At 53.9% G+C, this 27,700-nt stretch overlaps 1 protein-coding gene across 1 annotated transcript; it reads right to left on the bottom strand.

Moving 5' to 3' along the window:
• Positions 1-25: 25 nt before the first annotated feature.
• On the bottom strand, positions 26-27,700 carry Cntn2 (contactin 2). The gene is made up of 23 exons (XM_048430723.3): positions 27,534-27,700; positions 20,001-20,161; positions 16,446-16,590; positions 16,160-16,335; positions 15,871-15,966; positions 15,357-15,566; positions 14,964-15,063; positions 13,721-13,896; positions 13,227-13,363; positions 12,775-12,904; positions 10,713-10,863; positions 10,475-10,602; positions 10,035-10,210; positions 9,452-9,572; positions 8,870-9,028; positions 8,286-8,435; positions 6,417-6,487; positions 5,877-6,111; positions 5,586-5,698; positions 5,054-5,240; positions 4,789-4,901; positions 4,291-4,459; positions 26-3,908 (listed from the first exon to the last, which is right to left on the bottom strand). The coding sequence occupies exons 2-23, from the start codon at positions 20,074-20,076 to the stop codon at positions 3,805-3,807; spliced, it is 3,123 nt and encodes a 1,040-aa protein (XP_048286680.1). The 5' UTR covers positions 20,077-20,161; positions 27,534-27,700; the 3' UTR covers positions 26-3,804.

Genomic DNA, 27,700 nt, shown 5'->3' with positions numbered 1-27,700 from the left:
CCGCAGCCACTGCCAGCTGCCCGGGCAGGTTGAGAAAACACCTTTATTTAAGAACTGCTTGCTACCAGAGTCAATAACGTTACAAGAGTGAACAGTGGGCTGGAGTAAAGGGGTTGCATCAGAGAACCGTCATCCATGGGCCAGCGAAGCCCTGAGATCTGAGCTGTCCAGGCTCTAAAGTGGGGGCTGACTGGGAGGCATCTGGTGCCAAGGCAGGTGGAGTCTCCTCTAAAGAAACTGTTGGCCGTAGGCCGCTGGGGCTTCCTGGACTCTGGACAAAGCTGGCTGGCCTATTTTGTTCCTCTGCAGTTTTCCTTTAAAGCCCTGCTTTCCCAGAGCCTGTGATCATATGTACAGGTTCAAGAGGTACAATCCCATTCCAAGCCACCAGCAAATGTTTCCAGTGAGCTTCTTGACATCCTTTAGGGTCCCTCTTCATCCCACCCAGAGACTCCTGGCCAGGTTTGGTCTCGGCTAGCAAGACAGGACACCACACCTGAACCAGTAACAGGTATGAGCACATTGCTGTCCCTTGGCATGCAGGGAGTCCTATTGGCTATTCGACACTAGGAAAAGAAAGGCGCCCTCCGAGGAAGGCATGAGGGGAAGAAAACCTCACTAGCCACATTGAGCTCGTGGCCAGAGCACAGGCAAGGATGGCTTTGGGGACTGAGGAGAGGCAATGCCCATGGGGGAAGGCACTAGTGCATAAGGACTGCTCTGTGGTGGGTGAGTCCCTTTGATGGCTTTGTTAAGCTGTGGGAACCATAGCAGATGGCACCTCTAAGGCTTTCCTGTGTTAGGCGTTTTGATTCTTAGGATCTCAGCTCCAGAAGGACTCAGTACCTCCCACCCCTTAAGTCAGGACTTCACCCATCCAAGATCCCGCAAGAGCACTCAGAATTGCTCAGAGCTTACTCAAAAGAAGCCCCTTCCTCATTCCTCCAGGCTTTCCCACCCTTGGCTTTGATCTCTCCTGTCCTTTATCAAGCCCCATAGCCTCGCTGCTCCCCTGCTGTTGGGAGTCACCTGCCACCCTGGATGGCAGAACCACTCTCTTCATCCACACCATCAGATGGCAAGGAGCAGAGAGCTCCGTGGTGACCTGAGTCCCTGTACAAACAGAACAGAGAGCTCTTCCCTGTCCCTCATGAGACATCTGCAGGTAGTTCTGTCCTAGCCCTTGGGACTACTAAGCTGCCCACTAAGCCCAGGCAGAGTACTTATTTGTGACTGTCCCTTTTACCTCTTGTGGTTTAATGTGAATGGATGGAACCTAACAGTCATGACCACAGCAGGAGCAAGACCACCAGCTTCCCTAGCCTGTAGAAGTCAGGAGGACCCTTGGCCAGGAAGTCTCTGAGGATCCATTTAAATCTAGCCCTCTTTTCTAAGCCAGTTAGAATCCACGTTTCCTCAGCAAGAATCTTTTCCTATTTACAAGCTCACATGTTGGTGAGTCATCTCTGGTCTTGTGACACTGTAGCAACACTCCACTTGAAGCCCCAGACTACCCCAGACTGGAACAGCTCCACATCCCCCCCAAACAAATTCTGCCTGCACAGGGCTAAGTCTTCATGGGTCTCCCAGCAGCTCGCCTGCTTTTCATGGACCTTGTTAGAAGAAAAGGTGCAGCCTCCCGCAACCCGAGCTAGGTCCAGCGCCAAACCAGCTCACCCTAGATACCCACTTCACCCACTTCTCTATAATCCTAAGTGCCCAGCCACTGGATGTCTTCTCTAGCACCCGCCTGCAGCCCAAGGCAGTGGGAAATAGATAAACCTTGGAAGGATTCTTTCTGTTCCTCTTTCTAGGGTTAGCTTGGGCTTTCCAGGGCTAGGCCCAAGCCAAATTTCAGCCATCACGGGGTAGAGAAGGAGGCTAGACTAACTTTGGGGTCCTGGTGAGGGAGAATGATCACATGGCTGAGCCCCTAGCACCCTTGTATGTGAGGTGCCAGGAGCAGAAGAGGGGAATTTGATCAGTTCCAGGAAAGCAGTCCCTAGCTGGGGGGTAGGTTTGGGGACAGTAGGGAGAAGGTGTGCGGGTGTACGTCTTTAAAAAATTGTGGTGGGTAAATCCTAACATAAACCTGCCCAGGAAAACAGAGCAAGGCTTAAAGTTTAAAAACCCATAACAAAATAGAGCTCTAACTGTAAACTACAGAAATGGGCCATGGAGCAACAGGGCAGCTGCCTCTTGAGACGCCTGCCCTGCAGTTCCTGTGGGCCTAGGTGTGGACACTGGGGTTTCCTGGCCATGCTGCCACAGGGTCCTGGTCTCGGGAACTCTGTCCTTGCTTTGGCCTCTCTTCTTGGAGGGCCTGAGAAGCTTCCGGCCAGCACCACAGGCCAGCACCACTTCCTGAGTTCCCAGCAGAAGCCTGCCTCAGCTGGCCGAGGACTCCTGTCCAGACTGGCTCATCCATGCTGATCTTCTCACAGCCGGAACCTCTTGAAGTAGAGGGCTCATCCTCGGCCTCCTTAGTGACAAGGAGGTGGCTGCTCAGCCCCACACCTCCTTCCTCCACAGTGCCTCCTCCCACAGGTAGGCAGGAGACTCTGGTGCTTGCCCAAGTCTTGTCACTTACAGGCCATGGGACCCTAGGAAGTCCCTAACCCCCTCTGGACCTCCATTTCCTCATCTGTTAAGTACAGGGTGTGGGCCAGCCAAGCTATAAGGCCTCCTCAGTTCAGGTAGTCTGGTCTGTCACTGTAATGTACCCCGAACTCAAGGTAGGCTGCCCCCTTTATTAACCCCCTTTTCTTCTGGGGAATCGAGAGAGTAATCTAGGCAGCTTAGGGAGCATTTGTGGCCAGGTGGTGGAGGGTACTCCTGGAAGCAGGCGTGGCCACATTAATGCTGGCCCATCTCAGAGGCCTTTCCCTCCCAGGATGGAGGACAGATGCTGTGTTGAGGGTTGGTCTCCAGGGCCTGCAGTTACGGGAGGTGGAGGCAGGCATACGTCTGTGGCAGAGCTGAAGGGAAGAGTGGCATTCAGCTGGGCATCTGCCTGTACCCTGGAGGGGCCAGGAAGGAGGCATCTCGATGGGGCAAGGCAACACCGCAAGACAAGCCCTTTAGTCCCCTAGCCACCTAGAGTGGCTCTGTCACTCCGTCATCCAATCTGGAGGGTGACAGGGTTGGGTTGGCAGTGCTGGCTGAGAGGGCAGTGCCACCTGCATGATGAACGGACCTTGGCCCCAGGCTGGTACCCTTTCCATCAGGTGCTGTAGCATCTCAACCCAGTAACCTGGGGTCTGGTTGTTGGCTACCAAACAGGAAGGACTGCCAGGGAGCCATGGAAGACCAGGCCGGGACCAGCTGCGCTGCTTCTCCAGCGAGGACTAGAAGACAGGTAGGTCCCTCTGCTTCAGAGAGGGAAACTTTTAGGCCATGTTTTCAGCCTGCTGCTGTCCATGTTCCTGCTGGGCCTGGAACCTTTGTCTCAGATGGCAGTGCCCACGTGTGACCCCAGAGGGCCATCCGCTTGATCTGAAGATGTGTATTAAATGCCTTCTGTCCAAAGGCCTGTTCATTCTGTCCAGGACCCCAAGGGGTCCAGGCATTGGGCCCAGTGTTAATCATGAAAGTCACTGCCCAGTGCCTCCTGATTCAAAGAAAAATTCCTTACATGGTTTCTATCCTGCGGCAGAATAGAGATACCCTACCTCCTACAAAAAGGGTACTGTTGGGTCTAAGCCAACCACTCTCAGGCACAGTGTTGGACTACCTTGGCGTTGGAAGGGGGGCTGTGTCCGTTAGGGCGGGTGTCCAGCTTGGGTGTGGCAGGCAGTGGTAAGATCAGAGCTTCTGGCAGCCCGTGAGCATCAGTATCACCACACAGGAGAGCAAGGGGCCAGGACGGGCGGGGCGGACTGCAGAATTCTCCACCATCATGCTTGTGCCTGAAACCAGCAGTGAAAACTGTGGGGTGGAGCCCCCTGCCCCCAGCCCTACCCTCGCAGTAGGACCGAGCGCTCTCCTGAGGAGCCCATAGCGGTGAAGGGCTGAATACCAGCGGTGTTCTCGGCTTTACCCATACAGCACTGGCCGGGGCCTTTGCTCTTGGTCCCCAGCCCCCTTTCATTCTATAAAAGAGGTACACTCCCTTCTGTGCCTTGGGGTGGTTCTGGGGTAGGGATGGGACAGTGACTACTCATTCTTGCCTGCCTTTTCCTTTCTCTTTGGGAGTCTATGTTAGAGTTGGCTCCTGGAGACAATCGCTTCACCAGTATCTGGGGGACCAGGACTGCTGAGGGGTCGAGAGGGAGAGGGGAGGGGCAGTACCTCCATTTCTCACGATGTGGACTTCTGCTGGGATCCCATCCCCTCCCGGCCCTGTGGTTCGAATCTGTACCAGGGCGTGCCCTATGTCTTCAGGCACTGGGATTTCTATCCAGTTCTTGCTGGTGAGGTGGAGTGTAGGAGTTGGGTGGAAGTCATTCTGATACAGCATCTGCAGGATAGACGTTTCCAGGTACAGCTTCCTGGACCCTCGAGGTTTTGCCTTTTTGCCCCCTTCCGTTTCCCACTAGCCAGGCTTCTCTCATTGGTGGAAGGCAAGTGTGCAAGCAGCAGCGAAACCCTCAGACTCCCAGCCCATCACTGCCCTGCCCCTTCTGTAGCTGAACCGTGCACCTGTTTTTATAGCCTCCACCCAGAGCGCCTGCGTTTCATGGCTTCCTAACCCCAAATGCCAGGCTCCTGTTTCTCAGACCTTCTTGCTAGGGATTGCAGCTCTCTATGACTACTTCCTGACGGCAGCTCTGTGTGCCCCTGCCTCACCTTGTAGCCGGTGACTGTGGATTCGTTTCGGAGTGGTACCACAGGGTCCCACTTCAGGCTGAGACTGGAGCTTGAAAAAGTCCAGGAGATATTGCCAGGCGGTCGTCGTGGTGCTGCCAGGGGAGGGGAGATGAGAGACACTGACCTGCTTCTGCCTGGTGCAGACCACGTGGCAGGAATAGCGAGGGGTTTCCTAGATAAACAAAGCCCCTACAAGTCCCTACCGCATGGCACACGACTTTCCTTAACCCTGGCAGGCACTCACGGGGCTTCATGGTCATGGCATCGGCGGAAGGGCTGGCTGGTCCAGTGCCAGCGCGGTTGTAGGCCCTCACAGTTACGTGGTACTTGGTGTTGGGGTACAAGCCAGTGACTCGGGCGCTAGTGTCCAGCCCCGCGGTCCTCACGCGATCAGCGGCTGCTTCTTTGTCTCCGGCTTTCCAGTAGCGGATCTAAAACGGGCAAGGGATGATAACGTGTACGGCAAAGCTTTTGGCTACCCAGTTCTCAGGCTTCTCCGCCACCCAGGCTGGTCCTGTCGTAGACTCTAGCTTGATAACCGGCACTCTAGGTCAGCAGACCCAGAAAGCAGGGTCACGTGGGTACTCAAGAGAGTGTCCAGACCAAGGGACGTGTCCAGGGTATGGGGTGAAAGAGGAAATGGTTGACTGGCGGGGAAATGATCCTCTTGCTGAGGAATTAGCGATCCCAGGAAAAATGACTGGTAGGCTGGCAGATGTTCCCGCCCACTCTGGAGAGCCCAGCCTTACCTCTTCACAGCCCCAGTTGGTGCTCACCTCATACCCCAGGAGAATGCCATTCATGTCCTGCTGCACAGGTTCCCAGCTCACATTCATCTCTGAGGATGAGGACCCCTTGGCCCAGACCTTGGCAGGGGCCACCCTGGGCTCTGGGAACCAATAAAGAATGGGCATACATTCCCAAGACACCTCAGTGTCCCACAGAGTTGCCCTGACTAGGACTACATCTGCTTAGGATTTGGGGTATCCTAGGGACCCGAGGCAAACCCTAGGCTTGCTTCTCCTCCCATAGGGCATCCCTTCTCCTTCCCAGGCCCACCAACCCACCTTCCTCTGCTGAGTACACGAGCGCAGTGAGGCTCTCAGGCCCATCCCCTCGGCGATTGTAGCTTCGGATCTTGACCTCAAAGGGTGTGTAGGGATGGATGCTGTCATTGCTGTAGACGAAGTACTGGGCATCAGCACCGGGCACCCGGGCAGTCTGCCAACTGGAGCTGCCTTGCCTGCGGAAGGACAGCAGGTAGCCGAAGCCATCTCCATTCTGGTACTCCCGTGACATGGGCTGGGGGCAAGAGCATGGTATGGGCCAGGGATCATGGGTATGTGTCCCTGCCCATTCATCTGACTCCGCCCAGACTTCACCCAGAGGAGTGGCCCTGGGATGCTTGTGCCTTCTCAAGAGTTTCCTGAGAGGCTACGGGTGCAAGGGGGAGAAGGGAGGGAGGGAAGCCGCCAGCCTCCAAGTGAGACTCAGTGGTCCTTTCTGCTTGCTGCCACTGTGTCTGGAGACAAACTAGGAAGGGGCGAAAGGAGCATGACTCCTGAGAGGGAAGACGCCTGCCTGCTTCTCTGTCCCTGCGCACTTACAGTCCAGTTGATAACGAGCTCTCCAGGGGCTCCGCCCCCTCCGCTGAGTCCTGATGGTGCCACTGAGGGAACTGTTAGGGTCAAGGAACACAGATGTGTTATGTTAGTGGGGAAATCTCCTAGCACGTGCCTAGAGAGCATCTTAAGTGGGACATCCCAATTTATCTTCCCATAGTTCTTCTGGGCATGGGTTCAGAGTCAAGCCAGCCTGAGAACAATTTCTGTCTTTGCTGTGCTTCCTTGGGCAAGCTACTTAACCTTTCTGGGATTGGGTTCTCCTCTCCATATGATGACAACAATGTCTCTGTCAAGGTTGAAATGAGAATTTAAATGAGAGGCCCGTCACCATGTAGTGCTACTCTTGTATGTTGCCCTCACCCCTGCTGGCTTAGCTAAACCAGAGACCAACTCCAACTTGCTCCAGCTGATGGGTATAAAGAGCTTTGAATTACAGTTAATGGAAACAACAAAACCCAACCAATTTTGTTACCGGAAATTCCAAGGTATTCTATTGCTATTGTTCTTCCCTTCCTTCCTTCCTTCCTTCCTTCCTTCCTTCCTTCCTTCCTTCCTTCCTTCTTTCCTCTCTTTCTCTCTCTCTCCTTCCTTCCTTCCTTCTCTCTTCCTTTCTCTTTCCTTCCTCCCTCCCTCCCTTGTTGCTCTCCCTCTCTCCTTCCTTCCTTTCTTTCTTCTTTGGTGGTAGATTTACTCTCCCCATCTTTAGTATTAAATGAGACTGATAAGCACAAGACTGGCCTCCAACAGCTCAGAGAGCTAGGGTCCTGAGCATCTCTGCAGAGCACCCAGTACGCAGAGGATTTTACATCACGATCATGTAGCTTTGCATTTGATCCTCTGAGGAGCACATTTCAGGACAGAAAGCCGGAGGCCCGGCACAGTTAAGCAACTTGCCCAAGTTCACTTGGCTAACACCTAGCCCAGCAGGACTGGGATCTCTGCTTTTATGATTTTTAAGAAGGAAGATCATTATTGTCCCTTCGTCTGTTTGTGCCCATCGGTTTCTGAGATGCTAGAATCAAAGAGACCCCTCTCACCCCAGAGTCCCAAGAAGATCGGTCAGAAAACATGCCCTCTGGAACTTCCTACTCTAGACAGATGCTGAATGTTGAGGGATTCAGATCCTGGAGCGGCAGCCCGGAGCAGGTAGGAGAGCATCTTTAAGGGAAAAATGGAGGTAGACCCTCCACCAGACACAAGCACAGGTCTGACCAGATGGACAGAGGGGGACTAGATCCTGACCATGATGCTATCACGTGATCCCAGACCCTGCCCTGGGAGTGGTGAGAGGTGACCCAGCTGACACAGCCAATGTGCCTCCCTTCCTGGTTCTCTCTGCGTGCGCATCCCTATCTGGGCTCTGACACACATGCATGTTCACTGACAGTCACAGACAGATTATTATCCCTTCCGCTCCACAGATACCAGCGCAAAAGGGCCTGGAATCTGACTGCTCCCCTAGCCCCCCACTGCACGTGTGTACGCACCCACACAAGTGTACACACGCTCACAGACATCTTCCTCATTAGCTGATTTCTGCAGTTTGTGTAGCCTTTAAAAATGGCTCAAGGTTCTTGTCCTAGGTCCAAGATCAGGCTCTCCCAGTGCGACCTTTCTTCCCTTGCTCAAATCAGTTTTCCTGTCTTTAAATACTCAGCTGAAACAATGATTATGGATCTGCCACTGGCAGGCGTGTTTTCCAGCAAGGAGTTTGGATCAGGCAGTTTGTCCATGCAGCAGCCTCTACCTCCACATCAGAGCCCAGGGCTGGGGAGCAGATTGGGACTTTGTTCCAGCTCCTGCTAGGGGCACTCTCTGCTGAGCGCTTTTTCTAGAACTCCAGACACTCACCTGCTTCCTTGGTCCGGATTCGGCTGGATGGTCCGCTGGGCTCCCCGGTGCCCAAGATGTTGCTAGCTGAAACCCGAAACTCGTAGTCCATCCAAGGCATGAGACCCAATACCTGGGCAGTCTCGGCATTGCCCTCGATGTTCACGGGATCTGCAAGGCCCCAGGGGTCAGTGGCTAGCACCCATATGTTGCCGGGATGAGGGCAGGTTCTGGGCCTGTGTAACCTTCATATTCTGCCCTCATCATGTACTACCACATGCTAAGCTTTCAGTCATTCTGACTGAGAAGCTGCTGAGCTTGGATGCCTCGGGGCCTTTGCTAATGCCGTGTGCCCCTCATTCCACATATGTTGAGCGTGCCGGCATCTCCAGCAGCGATCCTTGGAAGGCATCAAGGGCACAAACCAAGTGCCTCCTCCATCCTCTCCTTACCTTCCCACTGGTTATGACTGTTTCCCTGCCTGCCTAGGTGCCCCCTGGAGATAAAGAACAAAACTTAATTCTCTTTGAAGCCTTGGGCTCAGCTCTTGACCCCCCGTCCCACCTCCTGCTGTGCACCCAGTCCCGGAGGGGCCTCGCACTTACTGGTCCGAACCTGCTTCCACTTCCCATCAGGAGGAGTGCGAGCCTGCAGCGTGTACTTGGCAATGGGGCTGTGATTGTCAAATCCACGACTCCAGCTAACCTGGACAGTGGTGTCTCCGATGTCTCTCACTACCACACCTCCCGGGGGACCTGGGGGACCTGTACCGAGAGGCAGAGTACACTGGGTCAGAAGTGGACGGCTCCCAGTGTGAGTCGGTTTTCTCCAGATCTAGATTGGGTGGGAAGCCAGGGGTTAGGGACAGAGGAGAATGGTGGGTAGGGACATGTCTCAGGCTTGGAGGGTCCCAGACTGTCCATAAGGGGATGTATAGATTTTCCAGCACCAAATCTGGAACTCCTGGACTCAGCAGAAGTCTTGAAGCATTTAGGGAACATTTTCTTTCTTGAGTATGGTTTCAAAAGAAACATTCTATTCATTTAGGATCCACGAAGAACCACAGAAGAACTAAACAAATGTGTCCATCTCTGTGGATTCTGTCAGCTTTCAGGGAGGGCCGGGAGGTGGGGAGAGTGAAGCGGCCTAGAACCTCTCAGGGAACTGGGGTAGCTGACTCCCATCACCTCGGACCAGGACTGTGGCCTCCTTGGATGCACCATCCACCACTGTCTGGGCCATGCACATGTACTTCCCTCCGTGGCGTAGCTGGGCATTCAGGATAGTCAGGTCCCCAACAGTTTCCTTCTGTGCACAGATAACAGCAAGGTATGATGAGTCAGAAGGAAGCCCTGACTAGTAGCAACAGAACCTGGATTCTCTGGCTGTATGGCATGTATGCCCACTGTGCCTCAGTTTCCCTATCTGTTCAATGGGAAGAATCAGCTACTTGGTACCACTGGACAATAAAGTGTGACACATCAAACAGCCTGCATGGGCCAAATTACTGATGGCATTTGTACCGGGGAAGAGGGACAGTAGCAGAGAGGATTCCTGGGTCACCCAGAATGCTAAAGTTGATTCTAACTCAGAAGAATAGGCATTGGGGGATTTAGGAATGGTGGCTGTCAGTCCCAGGATTGGCTTGCTGAGTGCTGCCTCAAGCATTAGGGAGAATTTTGGAGGGCTTGAAGGTGGTAACGACTGAGGATATATCAGGTCCCCTGTCTTATCTGGAAGAAGGGAGAGTTATGAGACCTCTGGCCTTACCACACTGGCCCTCCGGTAGTGACTTCCAGGCTTATCAAAGTCAATGGGAAAGTCATCCAGGGTCCAGGTGAAGGTGAGGTCCATGGTGGGGTCATGGGAGGCATGGCACTGGAGAGTCAGGTTATCACCCACGTTGATGTCAGCACTCGAAGGCGCTAGAGTGATCTTGGTTGCGTCTACAAAACAAAATAGCAACAACAAAATAAGGCTCTTTGGTGTAAAAGGATGGAAATGCCCCAGGCAGGGGAAAGGCCCTGTCCTGTACCCCAAGAAGAAAATTCATAAGCAACCAGTTTCTGGAGATTGGCCAAGGGTGATCCCAAGAGAAACTGAGTTCTGAGGTAGCCTTGGAGGCAGAAATATACGGAGCCAGGAGCAGATGGCTGGCAGAAGAGCACCCTGGCAACGGACCAAGGGTCTGAACAGACCACGGTCCTTACCGCGCACAGACAGGATCCCAGTACTGTTAGCTTTGCCCATGAAATTCTCAGCGAAGCAGGTATATTTGCCTTCATCCGATCGACTGATGTTTCTGATAATCAAGGTGCCATCTGAGGTTACAGTCACTCTGCAGCAAGGACACAGAAGATCTAGTCACCCCAGGGATAGGTACACCGTGGGCGTGGGAAGGGGACTGACCAACAAGAAGCCGTCTCAGCTGTGGCACACAGAACCTACCTGGAACTGTTCCCCAAAATCTCAGTGCCCTTGCTCCAAAGCACAGTGGCCTTTGGGGCCGCGCGCGGCTGGCAGGGGATGCTGACTTCTCCCCCGCGAGCTGCGGGGATCAGCCGTCTCACAGGGTTCTGCCTGAAGTCGGGGGCCAGGGCTGTAGGAGAGGGGCTACTTACACACTCACCCTGCGGTATCCAAGCCCCCCCCCATTAAGATGCCACCTGGCCATGTGCTAAGGACTGTTAAGTGCCACTGGAGACCAGCCTCTCAAGTGGCAGCAGCGTCTCTAGAGCGCGAGTCCACCCCTGCGCCGTCACATCTCTCTCCACGCTCTCCCTCCACACGTGCTCCAACCGTCTGTCTTGCTTTCAGTTTTTTCCTTTTCCTTTTAAAGATCTATTTATCTTTCTTTTATATGTATGGGTGTTTTGCCTGCATGCATGTCTATGCAACACCTTCATGAGGAGGCCTGAAGAGGGTTATCGGATTCTCTGGAACTTGAATTACAGATAGTTGTGAGCCACCATGTGGGTACTTGTAATGGAACCTGGGTCTTCTGCAAGAGCAGCCAGCATCCTGTCGAGCCATGTCTCAGCCCCCCACACTCCCACCCCGACCCCCAGCTTTCCTTTCTAATCCTCTGAAGCTGCCAAGCCTTTCTCGCTTCAGGATCTTTGTGCTTCCCCGGATCTTTCCGAGGCTGGCTCCTTCAGGTCACATCCAAACGTGACTTCCTCAGAGAGTCTTCCCTGACCACCCGTCTCATTGGATCACCTCAGAACCCCTGCTCTGCTGGATTTCCTTATACCACATTCTTAGAGTTATCGGGATGAACCTCACATTTACTTATTCCTCTCCCTCAACTGGATTGGACAGGGCTTGGTGGCAGAGAGTGATATTTTTTTTGTTCATTTCTCAGGAGATGTTGAATAAATGAATGAAAGAAAGAATGAGTCTCAGGACTGAAGAGATGGCTCAGTGGTTAAGAGCATGGTTGCTCTCACAGAGGACCTGAGTTCAGTGAACCAGTGCCCACAACCACGTGTAACTCCTGGTGGCTCACAACCACGTGTAACTCCTGGTGGCTCACAACCACGTGTAACTCCTGGTGGCTCACAACCACGTGTAACTCCTGGTGGCTCACAACCACGTGTAACTCCTGGTGGCTCACAACCACGTGTAACTCCTGGTGGCTCACAACCACGTGTAACTCCTGGTGGCTCACAACCACGTGTAACTCCTGGTGGCTCACAACCACGTGTAACTCCTGGTGGCTCACAACCACGTGTAACTCCTGTTCCAGGAGAATCAGCACTTTCTCCTGACTTCTGTGGGCATGTGATACACATACAAATATTAGCATTTATACAAATAAAATTTTAAAAAAGTCTTTGTGGAGCCTATTAAAAACCTAATAAAGGATCCTCATGTCTATCTTATAGCAGAAAAAGGCTGTGTAGCAAGCTCAAGGGGCTCACGTTCCTCTGTCCCTGTCAAACAAAGGTCAGGCCTTTCATAGTTCGCTCTTTGCGTCTCAGTTCCCCTCAGAGCAGTGGTCAAGGGCAGTACAACGCATTTCTTTGTTTTGTTTTGCGGGACAGGGTTTCTCTGTGTAACAGCCCTGGCTGTCCAGGACCTCGCCCTGTAGACCAGGCTGACCTTGAACTCACAAAGATCCAGCTGCCTCGGCCTCCCAAGTTCTGGGATTAAAGGCGTGCCCCACCACTACCCGCAGGAAGCATTTCTGCAATCTGGAAGCTGAGGCAGAGAATCAGACGACTTGCCACAGGCCACAGGGCTGAAAGAGTTAGGTTAAGTAAAGATCACCACTCACTGCGGCAAGCACGCTTTGTCTAGCCATATCCTTGGATCACTCTCAGTCTAGTATCTTAAAACTGGTGCTACTCAGGGGCCATTGAAAAACCAAAGAAAACTCATGTGTGTGTGTGTGTGTGTGTGTGTGTGTGTGTGTGTGGTCAGATGTGTGCATGCACGCATGTGTTTGGAGAAGCAAAGGCTCAGGCCCACCCAGCACAACCTGCAGGTTCCAGGTCTATTCTTTTACCTTGCACAGCCAGCTCAGCGCTGGCATAGATAGTGCCATGCTTGTTTTCTGCCACACACTGGTACATGCCAGAGTCCTCCAGGCTCAGCTTAGAGAATCGCAGGTCCCCAGCCAAGACCTCCACTCGGTTCTGTGTAGAAGAACCAAGGCAGAGCAGGGAGATCAGGACTGTTGGGAGGACAGAAGAGGCAGGAGGGGTGGTACAGAGGCTGTAGGCCAGCATCAGGTTGGGGGTATCTTAGGCCTCCTGGGGGCCAGACTTAGGATCACGTCCCCATTTGGTGGGATCCCAGATCTCTGTGATGCTGCACAGGTAACCCACCTGTGGCCACGTGACTCTGAGATGGGAAGAAGCAGCAGAACATCCCAAGACCTCCTGGTTGGCCCAGCCAGTAAGAGGGCCAGGCAAGCAGAAGAGGGTGGTGGTGTGGGAGGGAGCCCCGGTTTCCTACCTGGGAGGCCAGAGGCTCCCCGTTTCTCAGCCAGCGCACCATGGGCCGAGGCTTGCCTGCTGCTGCACAGGCCCAACGCAGGTTGGAACCAATGTCGGCTTCTGTGTCTGAGATCACCTTGAGCCACTCAGGCTGAGCTGTGGGAGAAGTAAGAGAGAAAAAAACCTGGACTGGCTGGGCGGGGCCTTAGACTCATTAAATAGGGAATTAGAAAGTTGCAGTATTTGTACATGACAGCAGAGGGCGCTGTTGGTATTCTGGGATGGAGCGACAAAGACGTGGGGGCAGAAGAAAGCTGGCACTCTATGGTTGTGCCAGTGACTGCTTTAGCAACTAAATCTCTTGAAAGACACGTGCTTTTTGTATGCCCCTGCTGAGCTAGGCAATGGCCTCTCCCACTACGCTTAGCAGCCCTGGCAAGGGCGAGGCCTTCCAGTCTCTTGATTTTTCATGCTGTTTCCTCAAAGAGAAGGGAGGTGTCTCCAGCTCTGTACCCTGCACAATGATGCGTCCCTGGACGGTGTCACGGCCCTTAGAATTCTCTGCCTCACATTCATAGGTGCCCTCATCTTCAAAGCTCACGCTGGGGATCTGCAGGGTGGGCTCTGCTGTGGCCCACTGCGGGGACAGAGAACCATCCACTTTACGCCACTTGATCCTGGGAACAGGGCTGACAGGGGAGAAAGAGCCAGAGGGCAGTGAGCTGAGCTGGGTGCGTGCCTCATGTGTCCCCAGAGCCTACACTCACACTCACGGGCCCTCCTGAAGAGCTGGGCAAGGTGGCGGGGACTCGTTTGGGAGGAGACAGAGGGAAAGAGGTCACAAACAAGACTAGGAACATCCGCAAGGAAGGGCCAAGAAGAGGGCTCCCCTATTGTAGGCCCCTGTTCCCAGCCACAGCCGGGAAGCCAGTGCAGCTGATTTTCCATGTGATCTGTACTCTGAAGTCAGCTTGCTCTTGCCCCACAGCGGTCAGCAGTGGCCTATGACCGGGGTCTTTACAGGTCCCCTTTCCCATCGCCCCACTTTCCCAAGGCACTTTATTAGTAATCTGTATACTAAAATGGGCTAGGGAGCCACTGACTCTAGAGAGGTCCACATATTGCTCCTTATACATGTTTTCTGGAGGCCCAATTATTTCCCACATAGCAGTGGCCAAGAAGCCCTGCTCTCATGGATCCTTTTTCTGGGAGAGCAAGAAAGAGGCTTTCCCTTGTAATTTTTAAAAGACCTAATGTAACATTCATGCGACACTTGTTAAATGCCAAGCATCATTCTTAGGGCCTGGCATGCATTAACTCATCTAATCTTTGTAACAATCTTAGAGGGCAGGCACTGTTACCATGACCACCCACCAGTCAGGAAGCCCAGACTGAGATTTTAGGTCGTTTGCCAGAGGTCTCTGAGTCAGCAAGCGGTGAACCCGGGCTTTGAACCAGCAGGATGGGGTTTGCACACTGTGCTTCCTGCCTCTAGCCCTGGGTGCTCCGCAAACTGCCTAGGGCTACATTTACTGTCAGGAGGACCAGGATTCGCTCTCGCCTATAAAGCCCTCCTATGTTATGTCCTTCTGGCAGAACTGACTTCGCTTGGTGGTGGGTGATGTCTGTTGTGTGACCAGCACCGTGCTAGCCTGCTGACTTTGCCCTCTCTCATCCCAGGATCCTGCTTCTGAGGGGCTTTGAAATGAAACTCTGCCCAGTCCCAGGGTACTCTTGTCCCTCCTATGGTACTTACTTCCCAAAGGCAAAGCACTCCAGGGTGACCTGCTGCCCAACCAGTGCATAGGTCTCTGGGGGGAACCTGGCTTTGATGCTGGGAGCAAAGAGTCGGGGATCTGGGAAGAGAGACATGGAAATCACACACAGAGGACTCCAGGGAGTTGGTCTGTGTTTAGGGGCCGTGCCTTCCAAAGACCACAAATCTCCAAACATAAATGTTTAGAATCTGTAAACATTCCCTTTCCCCTGAGGTCCTGGGCAGGGCACCCCAGGAGGATCAGCTGCCCAACCAGTGCATGGATCTCTGACAGCAGGGCCCCAGGCCCTCTGAGCTGTTCTTCTTGGGCTCAAGGGAACTCCCAAAGCTGACTGCCTCTTTCAGCCCGGCCTCACAGCCCACGGTCCTGACCTTCAGCAGCCAGGTTGAGCTGCGCGAACTTGCTGAAGACACTCTTGGTGGAGAAGTCCATGTGGCTGGTGGCCAGACAAGAGTAGTTGCCTAGGTCTGAGGCATTGGTCCGAGCAATGTAGAGGTTTCCTGTGGTCTGGGACACGAAGTGACGCCCATCCGTTGGGATGAAGTTGGGGAACTCATTGAGGAGCCAGCGGTAGGACAAACCTAGAAAGGAAGGGAATTTGAGGAGACTGGGGTGTGCTGGGTTTACAGGCAATCTGGGCATGCTGAATATTCTGCCTGCTCAGGAGAGCTTGTAGCTCTAAACAGGGGCTGAGGAGACATGTAGAAGGAAGAGATGGCTTCAGCTCTGTCCTTGGGTACTGGGATCACACAACCCACCCAGGAAATAGCACAGCCTTTTAAAGTCCAGACTTACCATCTCCTGTCTTGTCTTTCCTCTCCCGAGCATCTAGATGTCCTTTCTGGTGCAGCCCCACCCCCCCGGTGGCTCAGGAGCTCCACTTACCTGGGTAGTGGGCAGGTGGGTTACAGGGTAGCATCACCCCCCAGCCCTCATGGGTTTTCACCGGGTCTCTCTCTTCCTTGGAGAACTCCTGCAGAACTGGAGAAGGAGAGCAGGGCTCAGGCACCGTCTTCGAGCTTGGGGCTCCCCAGCTCCTCCTCCATGGGAAAGAAGAAGTTTCTAGCATGCCATTTGTGGGCAGGAAAGCCTGGGGCTGCCACCTGTCCTTCCTGGGCACCTTTTCCTGGCCCCATCTACCCACACCCAACATCTTGGCTCCCACGGATCTCACAGCCGAATCGGAGGACCGCCTCCTTGCTGACGACAGTGCCCACTGGGTTTGAGGCTAGGCACTGGTAGACACCAGCATCCTGTGCCTTGGTGGGGCTCAGGATGACCAGGTTGCCCCCCATCAGCTGGTAACGGGAGCCGGGTTCCAGGTTCATAATAGTGCCGTTCATCTTCCACCTGCAGCAGGAAGGAGTGATATTGGGGTGGGACCTCAGGCCTGAATGGGTAGGGCTGATGTGAGGAGAACCCGTACGGCTACCCAGGGCCTCCCAGCATCCATGGCTCACCTGTAGGTGGCTGGAGGACTAGCTCGGGCACGGCACGCCAGCGTCACCTGATCCTCTGTGGATTCCTCTGGGAAGAGCAAGCCTACAGGCTGGTCTTCGAAAACAGGTCCAAAGGTAGCTGGGGTTCCCTGGACAAAACTCCATCCTGCAAATAGGGGATACCACCAGAGGCTCAAGGTGTGAGACAGTCAAAGTCCAATGTTAAGGGCATGTTGTCCAGCAGAACTTAGTGGGGATGCTTCACTTTCTCATTGTCCAGTAGGTGGCCATTTGTGGCTACCGAGGATCTGGAAGGTGATTTAGAAACCAAAATTGAATTCTAATTTTCATGAATTTAAATAGGCTGGGCAAGTCCCATCAATCCATGAGTGCACTGTCTGTCACCTACCTCGGTCACACAGTGAACATTTGCTCTATACCTGGCACTGGGCTGTGAAAACGAATCAGACACACGTTCCCTTGCATTGAAGGACCTTGCAGTACAGGGAAGGAAACCGTGAGCAGACAGCACAGGGGACCACATCACAGAGAGCATTCGGGACAAGACTGTGAGACTATCAGAGACCCTCACACAGGTGTGGCACATGGGAAGTCACCAGCAGGAAATGCAGAAAAGGGTATGTGTTCCTGGAGTCCGGTGCCCTCCTAGGGCAGTGTATCCAGTGAAAAGTGCTCATTGGGAGGCTGGGCTGGGCCTCCTTGGGCAAGTTCTAGCCCCCTCCCCTGGGTATTGATCTGGGGTCTGCCCATGAAAAGAGGAAGACTTTACTTCCCAGGTCCATGACAGGGAGTCGGAGGAGATGAAAGGCTGGAAGTTGGGTGTGTGGTAGCGGGTCAAGCGGGGACAACTTTATAAACTGTGTCACATCTCAGGGAAAAAAAGGCCCAATGACCACACAGCCGATCAGGCAGGTAGTGTTGCTTAGCAAACGGGGTTCACATCTGCCAGCCCCACTGCAGTCACCACCTTGCTCTGCATACGCCATTGTCCCATCTCACCAGAACAGGGTCAGCAGGCAGGGGGCTGGACAGTACTTCGCACCTGCATCAGCACAGTGGGGGCTCTGCCACTGTGGGATCAGATGGGAGCCAGGCCCCTTAATTGGCTCCTATCTCTCATGCAGCTGATTTCAGACCTTCCTTGTCAGGTGGGGGGATGGGAGGAGGGAACTCCATTAACCAATTAGTGCCTTCTTTCTGGGCACATCCAGCTGCCAGCCCTCTTCCAAGCGCGGTCCCTCTGCTGCAGCTGAGGCCCAGCTCTGGCCTCTTGGGAGTGGGGACATCTGTCAAGCAGCCCTGTGTCTGAGGAATGAGGTAGACTTCCAGAGTGGACTGCGGAAGACCTCCCCGGAGTCCTGTCTGTGCTGCCCACCCCGACCCCACACCAAGTGCTTGTCACTTTGCCGCTGCCCACTGCCCGAGGCCTCAGAGGTGGTGTGTGACAGCAACTGCATCATCTCCCCCTGGAAAGCCCAGCTTAATCCAGAGTTAATGATGATGGCGGAGGGTGGGGAGGACCCTGTCCCAGCTGGGACCACCTGCAGAGAGGGGAGAGGGAGGGCCAGAGGGAGGAAAAGGAAGGATGTGGAGACAGCAGTGGTGGCCGGCTGCTGGGAACCCCCTTATACAATAGCAGCTTCCAGGAACTCAGCCCTGCTTGCTCATTCCATATGTATGTTACGTATTCACAAGTAGCTCTACTCACTGGTAATAATTAAGCCACAATAAGAATAGTGCTGTCGATCCCACTGCTCACTGTCACCTGATGCCACACTCTGAATTCTAAGAAGGGGGGGGTGTGATTCTTATCTCACCAACAAAGACTGAGACTTAGGAAGGTTTAACAACTTGCCCCACCTCAAAGCAAGGTGGGAGATCTGCCTCATCCAGCCTCATTTTGCAGCCAGCATTTTTAACCACAGTGGTCATGATTTCTGACTTCAGGTTTTGGAACCATCTGAGGCCCTGGTTCCACCCCAGAGACCTGACATCAGAAGTTCTGGGAATGAAAAACAAAATGCTTCTGAAAGGGGCTGGAGTGGAGGGTATCAGGGTACAGGCTGCACCTCCCTCACACCCGCACCCCACAGCCCCTGGTGCACAGACAATGTCACATGGCCCACACTTCCCTCCAGAGCTACGGACATACCCGTATATCCCATCCCACAGGTGACCACGGACACAAAGTCCTGGGCAAAGCACCTGTCCCACATGGCCTCACTCTTTGCCCCTGTTTACTGTTTTCCCCCAGAAAAGACATCAGAAATGTTGCAGTGGGAGGAAGGAGCCAGAGAGATGCTGTGAGAAGCAAGATGCCACTCCTCTCTTTGCCGGGGGCTGTGAGTGGTCCAGAGCTCTATTTTAGGGTCAGGTGAGCAAGCCAAGAACAGAGAAGCACTTTCCAGGTCTCAGATAAGAGTAGATAGAGGATTGGGCCACACATGGGAGACAGCAGCCCAGGTCCTGGCCCTTTGGCAATTGCCTCCTGACCCATTTAGATCAGGGTAGTCTGAGCGGTGCTCACACCTCTTGCTTTTAGTTCCCCCGGTCTGGAGGACCCTGGGGCAGATAACTAGACCTGGGGTCTTGGAGTTGGCCCAACTTCTCAGCACCCCCATAAAGCTGGGTGCAGGGCGAATCAGAGCAGCAGGGACCCAGTGAGAGCTTCTGAGCATGCCAGCCAAGACAAAGATCTAGAAGGCATGGCTTGAAGGGTTGTGGGCAAAACTCCAGGGTAGGGTCTAGACTCCAGGACTGCGGGATGAGTGCTCCTTCTCCCATGGAGTTCTTGGGGGAAAAAAGAAACTCCTGTTGATCTGAGTTTGGGGTTCAGCCAAACAGTAGCTAGCTGGCCCCTCAGCACAAGCCCTGGAGAGTTCAGCTCCAGGACATGAACCCTCCAGCTCTGCTTGCTCCCTTCTCTGCCCTCTGCCAACTGTTTCTCATCTCTGATTTGAGTACGGAGATCACCATGGAGATGGGACCCTCTGTCAGCAACTCTGCTCTGCCTCATCTGGTCCCTTTCTGCCCCTCCCATCCAGGTTGCCTCAAGAAAGTCTCTCAGGATTCTATGAAGTACCTGTTAACCCCTTGGGTCCAGGACCCTGGAGCATTCTTCAGAGAAAAATTTCTGGATATGCTGGAGGTGTCCTATGGCCTGGGGTGTCCAAAGTGGCTACTGAGCATTGACCATGTGGCAAGCACAGCCAAAGGCATTATTTTCATTTAAATCACAAGTTAGCTCAGGGGTGACTCTTGGTGATGCCTACCACACTGGGCAATGTTGTTCTAGAGCTCACAGCTCCAACGGTTGGCATGGAGATCTGGCTTTGCCACATTGTGCTTTCTAACACAGGGTAAGCCATTCAGCTTCTCTGGGTCATTTTTCTTCATCTTCAACATAACCAGGATCCATTTCCTCTCCTCCCGACTCCACAGGTCAGGTAAGATTCACAGATGGGAACAATTCAGCAAGAAAATGGCCTCAGCAATGCAGAGGAATTGCCGCCTAAGTGGTAGTAATGACTTAACCATAGAATTCGGCACTCTTACCTGGAGAGGAGACCAGGGCCACTGTAGCCAGCACCAGCAGCAGCGAACATGACTTTTTCCTGCCGTGTGTCCCCATGGTGGGTGTTTCAGGCAGAGGCAGAGTCCAGAGGGCAGGAACCAAAGCCCAGCTCCAGAAGAATCAGCTGGAGACGGAGAGACACCTAAGGAGACAGAGGACAAGAGCTTTCAGTCACGGCGCCCCTCCCAGCTGCAAACACATCTGGTGAGTGACTTGCACAAGCACTCATCCTCCTCGGGTCCCAGAGGAGGGGCTTGGCTTTTATCAAGGAGCTCTTCCCGGGCTGAGTACCTCCTGCTGCCCCGGCCCCTCACCTCCCCTGGGAGTCTGGTCTGCCCGGTGCCTCTCCCTCCATCCAGCAGGTGCCGATCAGGAAGTGGAAGCAGAACTAATTGGAAGGCAGGAACCCTCCTGCATGTTTGCTGGCAATTGTGATCCCTCTGTGTCAGAGGATCCCCGAGAGAGTGGGGTGTGTGCCTGGGAAGGGAGCCAACAACATCTTCCTGTGGTACTTGGGGACCAGGGCAACTCTCTGCTCTTTTCCCACAGTCGCCTGGGTGGGGGCCACCAAGCCCCTCTGGAGCTGCACAGTCTCTGAACCAGCACTGATTTCCTCGAAGGGAAGTTTTATGACTTAGCCCTGCCCCAGGCTGGGGTCTCCAGATGCAGCACCAAGGTTCTTTGACCTTGGTCCTATCAGCCCCACTCCCACCACACCGGTTCACCGCCCAGCTTCTATCTTACACCGGGATAGCAGAGACTGGGCCGGCCACAGAGAGCAGGACCACGGCTGAGGAGATGAGGACCTCATGTGAAGAGGCAAGGACAGGGATGGGGTCACCTCTCTATCTTTTCCTCCTCAGGAAGAATTCCCGATTTCTGGGGGACAGGGACTCCCAGGAGCAACCTTCTAGATATTGGGATGAGCCTGGTCACCACAGCCCCTGCCTCCCTCTCAAGAGCTACCTCTCAGGGCACCTGGCTGCAGATTCTACCAGCCTGCCCTCCCTCCTGCCTGCAGAAGGCCCGAGGAAAGGCCCTCCCCACTAACTGGCTGTGGAGCCCTGCTGTCTGCATCTGTGTCCCTGGTGAAATCGCTGTCTGTCAGGTCCTTCAACTCAGGTTCTCATGCTTCCTGAGAGAGCAGTCAGGACCCCTTCCCCGTGGGCCAAGAAGGAAGACTATAGATGAATGAGGGCTCGGGATGCGCCTCACAGAAAAAAATCCCAGCCCTCCTCCACCTGGCTTCGCGCATTTCCTCCTTCCAGCTGCCAAAAGTCAGGAGGAAGAGTGCCCTGGGCTCACCAGGGTGTCGCAGGGATGCCCAGAAAACTCAAGAAGCATGGGTGGGGGTCAAGAACAGAAGCATCTCCTTTTCCCCCCTGTAAAATTGGTTTTATTTTTAATTATGTGTACTTGTGTGGGTATGCACATGTGAGTGTAGGTGCCCACAGATGCTGGAAGAGGGTGTCAGACCCCCTGGAGCTGGATGCTGGGAACCTAGCTCAAGCCCTCAAGAGCAGTCCATACTCTTAACCATGTCTCGTCTCGCTAGCCCCTGACGTCACCTCTTTACAGCTCTATGGGGTCAGGCAAATTATTCCCCTGATGTGGAGTCTCACATCACTTCCCATCAGTAAAATGGGGATGATGTGAGCACTACATAATGGTTCTGTGGCTACATGTAATGTCCCCTGTACTGGTCATCAATGGCTGCCTGCGGTGTCCCCTGTACTGGTCATCAGTGGTTGTGAAGCCCCGGAGTCATTTGGACCTCTGTCAGTCTACTGTGGGGAAAGAGGGAGAGGATGGCTCTAGACGCCCCCCTTCTCCTGCCTCCATCTTCTTTGTTATCCACTTCCTGCTCTTGACTTTCCCAGGATGCTCCCTTGTTGAGGAATGTGAAAATCATCCCTGTGACTGGAGAATCGTGAACTCGCGCCTGGCATGGGGAAGCTGATCATCATTTACTCCTTCCCTTTGCCAGCCGTCTGGGCTAGAACTCAGCTCAGGCTCACGGGGCTGGCCTGGGAGGAGGCCGGGCTGTGGGTGCTTATCTGACTACACCAGAGCAAGGCAGAGATGAAGTCACAGGGGTCGCCCCAGACATGCGGTGGTCAAGATTCTGCATTGTCTTTCTGGTGAAGACTGTAGATTATGGATAATCCAATCCCATTGCCCCCCTTAAACTTTAGTCCAGGCTTTTTATCGGTCATCAGTCTGATCTAAATGCCCTGGGCGCCCTCTAGGGACCAAGACCTTAGGAGGATGTGGGCTTCCCCAGTGTTATCAGATATATAGTGATATATAGTGAGTCCAATTGCTCTGAATAAACTCACTCACAAGTCTGGAGTAAAGGTTGGAGCTTACTGCCTTCCTGAAGATAAGGCAGCCAACATCCACTCTGCCTTGCATTCGTTCCCATTATCATGCATGCATACGTGCATGCATGTGTGCACACACACGCACACACATGTACACGTGTGATGGCGATGGGAGGCAAGCCTCTTGTACCAGCTGGGGTCACAGGAATGTGCTATCACATCCAACCCCATTACAGTGTTCAGTGACCATGAGCCAGGCATTGTGCTGAGCACACAGGAGGCAGGAACTGAGACGGCACTCCCTGGCCAGCAGAGAGTAGCCGTGAGATGCGCTTCCGAGTTCAGAGATGAGTCATCTCCCCGCCCCATATGCCATGTTCTAGAAGGCCCAGGATGGAGAGGACCTTTTTGGTCGGAGTGAGGCTGGAGTGGAGTTATGCCAGCCCCAGATTAGCCTTGCCAGCTCTGAGCCAGCCAAGCCTTGCCCAGGCCAGCTGCCCTGGTGCAGGGGTGCAGGCACAGGCTGTCACAGTCGGGTACAGGCTGTCATCATCAAGGGGCTGGTGGTTCTGTGAGGGCCATGACAGAATAGGCCACTGAGAGCTTCAGGGACACTAGAAGTTTCCAGTTCAGGAAACAAAGAGTGAGAGGGGGGGACAGTTTGGGGACAGCAGACTATAAGCTAGACTCCAGCACACGACGGGGTTTCTTGGCTAAGGATCTCTATGGAGTCAGACAAAAACAAAACAAAATAAAACAAAAGTACTAACTCAACAGCATTTTGGTGCTTCTTGAGATGTTCAGCTCAGGCCCCAGCTCTTTCTTTCCCCAGTCAAGGAGACCAGAGATTAAAGGGTGAGGTAGTCATGAATACAGTGTGGTGGGAAGGGAGGGTTTGGAGCACAGCAGAAGACAGAGAGATGTAGGGTCAACCTTTAAGGTAGTGCACGGGCCTCTTGTAAGCTCACCTCGGCCTCTGCCTTGTAGCATGTCTCCCAGGTTATAGAGCAGGTTACTGAACCAGTGAGATCTAGCATCTCTAGCTACTATAACCTGAGTTACTGCCTTCAGGACTAAACCCTTGCACCTCAGTTTCTCCTCTGTAAAATGGGATCAAGAAGAGTCACCTCAAGGGATGATGGTGAGGTCACAACCATACCTGGGCTGCTGCCAACGCTTGGGAAAGATCAGATCTTATAGCCAAGCTCCCCCTGTCTCCAGGATATCGACACACGCAGCAACTGTATAAGTCAGGCTTGCTAACAAAGTCTTAAGCTAATGGTAAGACCCCTGCCATCTCTTGAAAGAGCTCCTCCCTCCCATTCCACAGGGGTGATGTAATGAGGCAAACTCCAGCAATCACCCCAGACTATGGCACAAAGATAGCCCACTGGCAGACTTGTACCCAAACCGCATGTTCAGGAAACATGGTGGCCTGGGTGTGCCCATGGCATTCTCAGTGATTTTTCTCTCATGTGCCCAACTCCTGACTAGGGCAGAGAGAGACTGGGCTCAACGCCTGTCATCCGCTTAGGATGGGGATCACTACCTGGCAGCAGGACCATCAAAGTCCAGGAGGGTCTCAGGCACCACAGTCTGCTGGGAGGATGGGGCTCTGAGCAGAGGGGTGGAGGCTGCTGGGGCACTCAGGGTGCCAGGCCAGGCACCATTGGACAGGGCAAGGGCCTGAAGTAGAGAGGTGCTTAGGGAGGAGTGGATGGGATGGGGATCTTCAGCTCCAAGCGAGAGGGGGTGGAAGTCCTCAGTTCTCTCTTTCCCCAGCATGCGCGACTCTTGTGTTTGCAGCCAGTTCCTGAGGCATCAATGCAGATGATAAGTCCCTTGGAGATACTGTAATTCTCAGCTCAGGGGGCTGTCTGAATTGTCAACACCAAGTGGGGGAGTCTGGCCCTCGGTCTGCACGCTGGAGTCTAGAGGCTCTTGGAGTCTACTCTTCAGAGTTAAGAAGCCCAGAGGGATGGGGGTGGGTGGGGGTGGGATGACTTAGGTCTTTCGGGGAGGAAGTATGAAGACTAGGGTCCAGTCAGTTGCCCCACCCTGCCAGCCCTTCTCTGTGTAGTATGGGGCAGCAAGCAAAGGCCTTGAGAGAAGGATCTCACATGCCACACTTTATTTTTTTTATACAGTGCAGCCTCCTTCTGCTGCTCTTTAGCTCCAGTCCTCAGAAGGATCCTCACTGGAGCTGGAGGAGCTTGAGTAATTGTATCAACTTGTTTCTAAAGGATCAAATTTGGAGGAAGAGGACCTCATGCATTAGCAGGCAATTTTTGCATGCCACTCCCTTCACTGAGAGGAGACTCCTTATTCTCACCCCACCCTCCAGCGCCCAGACAGTTTTCTGCAAGCCGGTGGGAGCAGGAGCCTGTGCATGTGGGGACCTCAAAGTCCTGGGGATTGACAGATGTTGAGAGGGTCCAGGCTCCCTCTGGAGGAGACCCGATGGTTTCAAATCAGGCTGGGCGCCTGTGAGCAGGGCAGGGTTGACTTCTGCAGTTTAGAAGGGGGCCGTATGGCTGAGATGGATGTTGAGGTATATTCTAGTGAGTCGTAGGATGGAGGATGCTCAGGCTTGGGACGAGGACATTGCCCACCTTTGTTTTTGGCTGCACCTCACTTAGTAGACAAAGAAACACGGACTCATTAAACCACAGAAGGAACTTTGTTCCAGGAGGGTGAACTCTGCCCTATGAATGCCCGACGTTAGCAACATCCCTGGGGATTTCAGTCTATATGAGAGTCAGCGGTCTTCCTGAAGAACCAGAAATACCAGCATGCAGGCAGATGAAAAGGATGTCATCATTTGCCATCTGAAAGAGGATGACCCGAGGCTAGAGGAAATGTACCTGTCACCCAGCCTAACTTCTGCCTCTAGGCATGACTGTCTCAAGTCTTGGACCTGACACTGACCCCAGCTCTGCAGCCATCTTAACAGTCACGTGACTGGAGTTTGCCCTATGGCTCCATTTCCTTCTCAGAAGTACCTACTGACGGATCCAAGTCCCTCATACTTCAGCAGCATGTTCTTTGCTCTGGGTCTTCCCTCTGTGCCAATAAACCTCGTCTTCCCTGATGCTCCGGTACCACACTGAAGACTCTCCAAAAACACTAATACTGCCCCAAACCCATCGTACAGATCGGCTTTGAAATACGTTTCCCCACCATTATTTGGCTGGAAAAACTTTCTGGCAGAGGGACTCTGCTCTCTTCAAGCTCTCCCGAATGCAGGGCTGATAGCAGCAGCGTAGAAGCTGGCTCACATACATCCTGGCCAGGTAGGCATTCCTTAGGAGAGAGCCGAAGTCTGGCCAAGGTAGGACACACAACTGTCCAGGGGATCACAGGTACTCAGAGTTAATATGCTTGTGCCTCCACTCAAACTGGCAGAAAGTGGAGGTGCCCAGCGGAGGGTCACTAGGGATGGAGTCTGAGGTTAGACTGAGGGCCTGTGGACCTCTGGGGTAGGAGATAGAGGGAATGACTTGGACTGGTGGAGACTGAGGAAGGTCAGAGAGCCGGCCCCTTCTGTGGCCCCGCCTCCCTAGGCAGCGTGCCTCTCTTCCCAAACCCCTCACTTCACCCGGACAAGGGCAGTGTGGACCTTGAGTGTCTTTGATGCCATCAGCTTAGGAGACTCCTTGTCTGTCTCATCTCCTGCTGGCCTCTAAATTGGCCGAGATCTCCCACAGGATAGTAGGAAGGACTTTGACCTTGTGGTTGAAGCACTGAGTGATTCTGCCTGAGCCTGGCTCTCCAGAGTGAGCTGGTGGAGCCCCTGGGAGGAGCTGAATGCTTCTGACTGGGAGGCAGCCCTGAAATATGACACCTCCAGACCATTTCTCTGCCTCAGCCCTGGAGCCTCAGCCGCCTTGCCCCTCCCACAGGTGGCCCACACTTTGCTGTCCTTGCTGTTTAGTGATGTGTCTGGTCCCTTTGAACGGAACCTAGGACAGGTGGTAGATCATCTCAGAGCTAAGCAGATGATGGGACATCTGAGAGAATGCCTGAATTAGCTGCCTGTATGAGCTCAGGACCAGGCTATGTGGACAGTACCTTCCCCTGCCTCCTTGGCAGAAGGAAAAGGTGTTCAAACCCACCCCTGCCCAGGGCTGAGGTCATTGCATGCACAACCACTCAGTGCTGGTCACACTAATTACAAACGTACTAACAACTTGGGCAGCTTTACCCTGCGGGCAGGAAGAAAGCTCAACTCCCCTGTCTCCTGGAATCGGGAATGGGGTGCACAGAGTTTCGCGGTCTGGGTTGCCCCTGCAGTCCAAGACACTGCCCTACAGGTACAGCCTCATCTTACCCCTTGCCCCTGAGTGCTACAGCCAGTCTTAGAGGTGGTCTTAGAGGCTTACAGACAGTCCCTGGCAGGTGCGGCTTCTCTCCTGCAGCCCATTACATAAGCCATGGGGCTAGCAGAGGGGTTGCCCCCTCTCTTTAGAATCCCCTGGAAAGCCAAACTTTGAGCAAATCCTTCCCTCCCACCAGTGAGGCTGAGGGGGAGGGATCTGGGAAGAAGACAAGGTTGAGGAAGGAGGAGGGGAAAAGGAACTGCAGGCTAGATTCCAGCCTCACCCCTGGGATATGACTTGCCTCAGTTTCTCTCCCAAGTCCCAGCTCCTGGACAGCCAGCCTTTGTCCAGACTTGCCTTGTGCTCTCTCCCCGCTTCCAGAGCCTCTCTGGTCCAGCAGAACCAAGACTTTGGAAAGGGATCATCTGTCTGAAGCAGCCCCTCATATGACCTCAAATTTGGAATCTCAGACTGAAATTCTTCTAGGGACTTCTGGGGACAGGCTAGGGCCTGGCCTTACAGAGCTACTTGGCACTGACTGGGGTCCAGGCCAGGCCCAGGAGCCCTTGCCCTCTTGGCAGGCAGTTACCACTGCCTGTTCAGATTTCTGGACCCTCCTGAGGGCCAGTTTCCTGGGCGGATAAATCAGGCCTTGCAGAATGCCACCCACTTAGACAGGATGGGGAAGAGCCTGAGGGGTGGTCACTGTGGGGCTGGGGTGAAAGGTCAACCGGGACTCAGTCTGCTGCGTGTTCCTGTTCCCTCCCAAGTTTCAAGCAAGACATTTATAAAGGCTAAGCTCTGAGCCCCTCCTGGAACAGCACCGGGGAAGCCCCTGGACTGGAACAGACAAAAAACGTTAGGCACCTACCTGGAGTGCGGAAAGGGTGTTGGCTGGGGCAATGCTGCTGCCACCCGGTGAGCAGACCCTGCCGCCAGCCTCCGGGCTGCTTGGCCCCGCCGGCTTTAGCCACTGGCTGTCCTGGCGCAGCGGCAGCGGGCGAGGGTGCGTAAGTGTGTGCGCGCCCCGAGCCACTG

Source organism: Myodes glareolus, chromosome 5 (assembly GCF_982192425.1).
Source record: "Myodes glareolus chromosome 5, mMyoGla1.1, whole genome shotgun sequence".
Taxonomy (NCBI): Eukaryota; Metazoa; Chordata; class Mammalia; order Rodentia; family Cricetidae; genus Myodes; species Myodes glareolus.
The sequence above is the reverse complement of the archived record's forward strand: the minus strand, read 5'-3'. Positions and strand labels throughout refer to the sequence as shown.

Excerpts from the sequence above, each read along its gene's own strand:
- Cntn2 (XM_048430723.3), bottom strand. The coding sequence starts at position 20,076 with ATGGGGACACACGGCAGGAAAAAGTCATGTTCGCTGCTGCTGGTGCTG. Across the intron at positions 9,029-9,451 it reads GGCCACAGTCCTGGTCCGAG|GTCCCCCAGGTCCCCCGGGA; the intron begins GTGATGGGAGTC and ends CTCTCGGTACAG. Across the intron at positions 3,909-4,290 it reads CCACATCGTGAGAAATGGAG|GCACAAGCATGATGGTGGAG; the intron begins GTACTGCCCCTC and ends TGCTGGTTTCAG.